General features: G+C 43.3%; 1 protein-coding gene across 1 annotated transcript in view; it reads left to right on the top strand.

Annotated features, from left to right (window-relative positions):
- jag1b (jagged canonical Notch ligand 1b) overlaps positions 1-6,795 on the top strand; it is a 36,189-nt gene that overhangs the window by 21,868 nt on the left and 7,526 nt on the right. Inside the window, exons 13-20 of the mRNA XM_014005947.1 lie at positions 1,043-1,193; positions 1,775-1,939; positions 3,013-3,126; positions 3,273-3,386; positions 3,527-3,640; positions 3,897-4,013; positions 5,290-5,317; positions 6,154-6,239. Of these exons, the coding sequence (XP_013861401.1) occupies positions 1,043-1,193; positions 1,775-1,939; positions 3,013-3,126; positions 3,273-3,386; positions 3,527-3,640; positions 3,897-4,013; positions 5,290-5,317; positions 6,154-6,239 (889 nt within the window). The remainder of the gene's footprint in view (positions 1-1,042; positions 1,194-1,774; positions 1,940-3,012; positions 3,127-3,272; positions 3,387-3,526; positions 3,641-3,896; positions 4,014-5,289; positions 5,318-6,153; positions 6,240-6,795) is intronic.

Below are 6,795 nucleotides of genomic sequence, written 5' to 3'. Positions count from 1 at the left end.
GTGTGTGTGTGTGTGTGTGTGTGTGTGTGTGTGTGTGTACTTGTATTTGTTACCCTTTAGGACCATTTCTGGTAAATATACCTACCTTATCAAAACCAGTACTCCTTATAGGGACCAAAGACCGGTTCTAATATGGTGGAACTCCATTAGGTTTAGGGTGATGGTGTTAATGGTAGGGAAAACTTCCTGTGACGTGCATATTCTTCAAATACAAAAAGTCAAAGAAAAAATCTTTATATTTACAAAGTTGGAACAAACACATGATTTAACCCATTTTGTCCCATAACTGGCGCATTTTCTTTTGAAYTTGACTCAGCCAAAGTGAAACAGGAAGTGGCATCAAAGGGGAACTCTTTAAAAAAGAAAGCTCCCTGATTTTGGTTTATTGATGTAATATTATTTAAACTTTAACTCTTCTTCATCTCTCTGATAGTGACTCACAATAATCTAAAGAAACATCAGATTATTCTCTACAGTTTGTGTTGTTGGCTGTTGTAACAACGCTCTGTTCACATGCAGACATTCCYCTTTGACATCACTTCCTGTTACTTCACAGGCAAATATCTCAACAACTSTTCATCTCAGCAATATGAAATTTATTTTGGTCTATGTTATCAAAGTTTTATTTTCAAAAATGCATTCATATGTATTACAAAAATTTGCCGTCACAGGCACTTTAACAAAAGAAGTATTATATTTTACTTTTTTAATGTATTCTGTTGTACTGAAACATAAAATTTAAATATATTTTAAATCTATTTTTATATTAAATTAAGTTAAAATTTAAAAAAAAATTGGCCAGATGGAAGTCACCCATAGGTTGGATGTTGATAGTCCTGGTTTAGGGTACGGGGTCAGTGTTAGGCTGTAGAAGTGAATGGAAGTCAATGAACAGTCCCAATAAGGATAGAAATACAAACGTGTGTGTGTGTTTCCTGGCCTGGGCTGTGTGGAGGATGCTGTGGGGTTTTGCTTTGTTTTCTGTTGCAGAAACTATGTCAGCCATCGAGTTTCACCTTTCTCTCCCCCCCTCCCTCCCCAGCTGGATATCGATTACTGCTCGCCCAACCCGTGTCAAAACGGAGCGCCCTGCTTCAACCTGGCCACGGACTACTACTGCGCCTGCCCCGAGGACTACGAGGGCAAAAACTGCTCCCACCTGAAAGACCACTGCCGCACCACCGCATGTAAAGGTAAGGCTCCGCCCACTTTTCTCCCCTCATGAGGATAAAACGTATTTTAGTGTCTTGGCTTTTCCTCGAAGTTTGGCTGAAAATCTGGCAAAGGCCCGACGGCACCGTGTGTGTTCTCAGCTCGTATCCTCGGTGGGCCAGCTCTTCTCTTTTTTTTTTTTCTCCCCCCTCGACGAGCGTGTACATTTTTCTGTGTCTGTGCACGTAATTGAGTGAGCGGACCAACCGCGGAGTCAGATACCAGACAGTGAGATTCTCTCTGCTCTTGGCAAGAATTAAGCAATTACAGAGGAGCGAACTCGCCCGGTCGGCCTAACCTGATCAGACAGGGGGAACGAAGGGGATTTAGCTGCACAGTGAGGAAGATCACTTGGAATTGGTTATGAAAGCATAACAGCTTATCACTGTTGCTCCTGTCAAAGCCTCAAACAATCATGCATCCCATCTGATCTGGAAAAGAAGCTTTTTTTTCCTGAATCTTTTCCCGCACTTTTAGTTCCGTATCATCGTGCGCGTCGCTTTAATCTTTACATTTCTGTTCAGTTTTTAATAAAATGTTTTCTGTGGTTCTCTCTCCGCAGTGATTGACAGCTGCACGGTCGTCGTGGCGTCCAACAGCACGCCGGGAGGAGAGCGCTACATCTCGTCAAATGTGTGCGGACCCCACGGCCGCTGTCGGAGCCAGGCCGGCGGCCAGTTCAGCTGCGAGTGCCAGGAGGGCTTCAGGGGCACGTACTGCCACGAGAGTGAGTCCGAGTCTCGAACCCCGATCGCCACGCATCGTTGGGTGTTTAATGTTACAACTAATCAGAGATCTCTTTACAAATGGACTTTATTTGATTAACATTTATTTTAACTGTAAAATAAAGACTGTAAAAATACTGTAGGATGTTTTAGTTTTGTAAATTTTTAAAAATATATTTTAACACTGACGGAGCCATTTTATTTACATGCAATGCATTCTGGGTAAATGATGACGTGGATAGGTTCTTGATGCGAAGCTGCTAGCGAGCTATATCCACCCTGAAGGTTAATCTTGGACAATATCTGATGATCGACTCTTTTAAATGAAACCAGAGAGCGTTGACAGAGAGGAGAAGGTAGAAATGACTCAGCCTGGAACTGAAAATATGGATGGAGGACAACAGAGCTGCTTCATGGAAGAAGAACCTCAGCTTAGCCTGTTAGCCTTTGCGCTAGTGCCAACACTATATTGCCTTATATGTACTGTATTAGCTCGGCGCTAGCTAAACTGAGGTCCTCCATCCATATTTTCAGTTACAGCTGAGTCATTTTTGTGTTCCCCTCTCTGTCATGTGGATGGAGGACCTCAGTGACGAGAGGAGAATGTGTAGCGCTGAGCTAATACATATATATGGTGATAGCGTAGGAGCTAACACTAAAGCTAACAGGCTAAGCTGAGGTTCTTCTTCCATGAAGCAGCTCTGTTGTCCTCCATCTATATTTTCAGTTCCAGGCTGAGTCATTTCTACCTTCTCCTCTCTGTCAACGCTCTCTGGTTTCATTTAAAAGAGTCGATCATCAGATATTGTCCAAGATTAACCTTCAGGGTGGATATAGCTCRCTAGCAGCCTCACACCGAGGACCTATCCATGTCATCATTTACCCAGAATGCTTTGTGTGTAAATAAAATGGCTCCGTCCGTGTAATATATTTTTAAAATTTAGTTTAAAAATGCTAAAAACTGAACATCCTACAGTATTTTTATCATCTTTATTTTACAGTTAAAAGAAATGTTTATCAAAGTCTAATGTTACAACTAATCATGGATCTCTTTAATCCTGCGTCTTCGTTTCAGATATCAATGACTGCGAGAGCAACCCGTGCCGCAACGGAGGCACCTGCATCGATAAAGTCAGCGTGTACCAGTGCATCTGCGGTGACGGCTGGGAGGGGGACCACTGCGAGATCAGTGAGTGACACCCCCCTTCAGAACAAGCCCACACTTCCTTTAAGCCACTGTTCAACCCATGTCTTAACAAAAAAAAAGTTTATTTGATCGGGCGTTTGATCTGCCGCCTCTTACAGTAAATCACTCTCACCTCTTAATGTCTCCAGACATCGACGACTGCAGCACCAACCCCTGTCATAACGGAGGGACGTGTCGAGACCTGGTGTCTGATTTCTTCTGCGAGTGCAAAAACGGCTGGAAAGGAAAAACCTGCCACTCACGTAAGCAGCTTTTTAATTTTCCACACCCATGTAGTTTGTCCGTGCAGGCTCCTGGTATGTGCTGATGGCTGTATTTAATTATCTATTACCTCAGAAACCCTAAGATTTTTAATCCCCTCCCCCGATCCTCCACCTTGCAGGTGAAAGTCAATGTGACGAAGCCACGTGCAACAATGGAGGCACCTGCCACGATGAGGGCGACACATTCCAGTGCAAGTGTTCCCCGGGGTGGAAGGGCACGACGTGCAACATCGGTGAGTCACTCCTGTCGCCGCTCGTCCGCACAAACCAGGATTATTTTTCTTGAACGGGCTCGATCTTGTTTCAGAAATCAACGCCGCTCGCCGAGTCCGTAAACGATTTTTATCCCCCGAGTCCTGTCGGCGCTCTCGTGTCCCCTCCCTGCTTTTTTATTATCTTTTCCCAAAGTGCTGACAGACGTCTGCGTTAAAAATCTGACTGCACCAACGGCGCTCATGTTTGTTTTTGTTTCTTTTCATCCTCTCTCAGCCAAAAACTCAAGCTGCCTTCCCAACCCCTGTGAGAACGGAGGTACCTGCGTGGTGAAGGGGGAGTCRTTCACCTGCGTCTGCAAGGAAGGCTGGGAGGGTCCTACGTGCACGCAGAGTAAGTTTATATGGTCAAGATGGTTTATGTGCAGAGGTGGTTAAAGTGCACGTGTCATCAGATTTTTTGTAATAAATATGAATGCATTTTTTTGAAAGATATCCTTAATAACATATTACAAAAAAAATTCACACTGCTGAGGTGAACAGTTGTTGAGATATTTGCATGTAAAGTAACAGGAAGTGATGTCATAGGGAAATGCAGCATGTAAACAAAGCATAGCTACAATGGCTAGTAACAGACAGTAGAGTTGTTTATTTTGAGTCATTATCAGGAAGATGAAGAGTCAGAGTTCAAATGTTTCAATCAACAAAGATCAAAGAGTTTACTTTCTGAAAGAGTTCCCCTTTGATGTCACTTCCTGTTTCACTTTAGCTGAGCCAAATTTAAAATAAAACCTCTCCCGTTATGAGACAAAATAAGTAAAATCGTGTGTATGCTAATAAGTTTCTTAAATATAAAGATGTTTTCTTTGATTTTTGGCACTTTAAAACAAATTTTGTTGGGGTTTTTTGTTTGTAACGTTAGCAAATCAGCCTTAGCCTGCAAAAATAGCTCGAACTCAGTKAACTTYACAGATATTCAGTTAAAATTCAGTGAAGTAGTAGCGGACAGTCATTTACAACACGAGCTCTGAGCGCTAAAAGGTTATGCAAAGTATTGCAATATTGCATGAGATTATTATTTTAGTAGTTTGACCAGATTATCTAAAACACAGACGTGATGGACGAAATGCATTCCATCAACGAGCGACAGGCCCCTTTTGTTTAATTCCATCTTTCCCCTGTCTCCCTGTTTCTGCTGGTCATGAGGGGGGAAAGCGATGGAGGAGGGGGAAAGGGGAGCCGAGGAAAGTGGAGCCAGATGTTTCTCCCCTTTTCTTCTCCTCGCTCTTGTCGTTGCATTCCTGTCCAAACGGTGACACGTCTGCTTGTTCTGCAGCCCTGCAATATTTCCCCTAACTTTCCCGGGACTCCTGCCCAGAACGCGTGTTCTCCAAAACATGAATTCCTCTTGTAGCCGATTACATGTGAGGGAGGAATAGCAGGGGTGGGACTCAGGGCGTTGGGGTGGGGGGGGTTTGACTCCGGCAGCAATAATTAGGCGGGGAGTCCAGGCCCTGAGCGGCCCACCGTGCCTCAGCACCCGCAAGYTCAGACGTGCTCCTTCTCCGTCCTCTGCACCCAACGCTCCTACATGAGAAGGGAAAAACACAACACTCACTACTTCTTTTTTTCCCTTCCTCTTCCCTCCCTTTCTTCTGTTTTCTCTTCAGATACCAACGACTGCAGTCCCCACCCTTGGTAAGTGGAAACCAAACATTTCCTGTAGATTTGAACAGATGTAAACAAGTCGCTCCTCACCTGCATGCCTTTTCTCTGGGCTGAGAACCGGGCGAACGCCCTCCCTTCTTTCATTCCTGGGATGCAATCGGCTAACCCTGTTTTTGTGAACTCCCACGTGTGGCTCTTCTTTTTTAAGAGCGCTGCATGAATCCCTCACTCTGCTACGATAAAATGATAGCTTTGAGGAACTGCTGTCTGTTAAATGTGACCCGTCACATCGAGACGAGGATTAAGTCCAAAAGTGCAATGTGGAGAAATGGRCAGATACAGGTTTTTGATTTAATGTGTGCAAAAATTGYATTTTGTCAAAATATAATGAATTAATGCCTTATTAATGTATCATTTGAATAAACTGAAATATAATGCTAAAAACATTTTTTGAGCAGTAGCAACTATAAAAAACCTGATTTTGAGGAAAAACGCCTCAAAATTTTTGAATTTTTCCCTGTGAGCTCATGTTTTTGTTTCTTTTCAACTGGGAAATCTTAACATACAAATACTATTTATGGTTTCCTCTATATATCGATATCAAAATTATTCAATAAATTTACATAAAATTAGGATTCAGACCAAACAGTAATGTATTATTGTAATCAACTCTCTAAATCCACTTATGATATCAGAATGATTCAGGTATCAAAATGTAGATTTTAAAGCCAAGAATCTAAAAATATAATGAGGTCATTTTGACCAAATTTGACTTAATCCTCATTTCAATATGATGAGTCCCATATTAGTTTGGGGGTAAAAAAAAAAAGCCAGGAGACGTCATTTATGTCTTTTTTCTTCTGCAGCTACAACAGTGGGACCTGCGTTGACGGGGACAACTGGTACCGTTGTGAGTGCGCCCCAGGCTTCGCCGGTCCAGACTGTCGAATCAGTGAGTATTACCCCCACCCCCCCATCGCCGATGCCCCTTTCGGACCGTCGTCCATCAGTCACTCCAAAACGGAAAGTCTAGTCGGCCAATTATCTCAGAGCGTCGGGCTCCGAGCCAAGCCGGGCCATTTTGGGTGTCGCTCCGCCGGGCCGTGCTGCCGTCCCTGGGGCAAACCAGCTTAGCGAGCCAGCAGCTAATCAGCCGTGCTCTCTGACACTGATTACAGATTGTTTTCCCTCTTAAAGGCTTTCAGATGGTCACATTCTTTCCCATTGCAAACCCTTTGTTCTGCTAAGTCCGGCCTTTAGCTCCTGCATACCTGCTAATGATTCTGCCAACTTATGAAAGCTGCAAGGGATGAAAAAAAAGAGAGGAAACTGTCCACGGTTTATTTTGAGCTTGTTTTCTTTTTGTGTACATCACATCAGAGATGAGGAGGGATCTCAGCGGATGTAACCGTGGAATTAGATTTGTGTGCTGATTTGCTTAAGTCCAGTGTTGTATAAAGTACCTCAAAGTGATACTTGAGTAAAAGTACAAGTATCATATCATAAAA

This window comes from Austrofundulus limnaeus, unplaced genomic scaffold (genome assembly GCF_001266775.1).
Source record: "Austrofundulus limnaeus strain Quisiro unplaced genomic scaffold, Austrofundulus_limnaeus-1.0 Scaffold33, whole genome shotgun sequence".
NCBI classification, from domain to species: domain Eukaryota; kingdom Metazoa; phylum Chordata; class Actinopteri; order Cyprinodontiformes; family Rivulidae; genus Austrofundulus; species Austrofundulus limnaeus.
The sequence above is the reverse complement of the archived record's forward strand: the minus strand, read 5'-3'. Positions and strand labels throughout refer to the sequence as shown.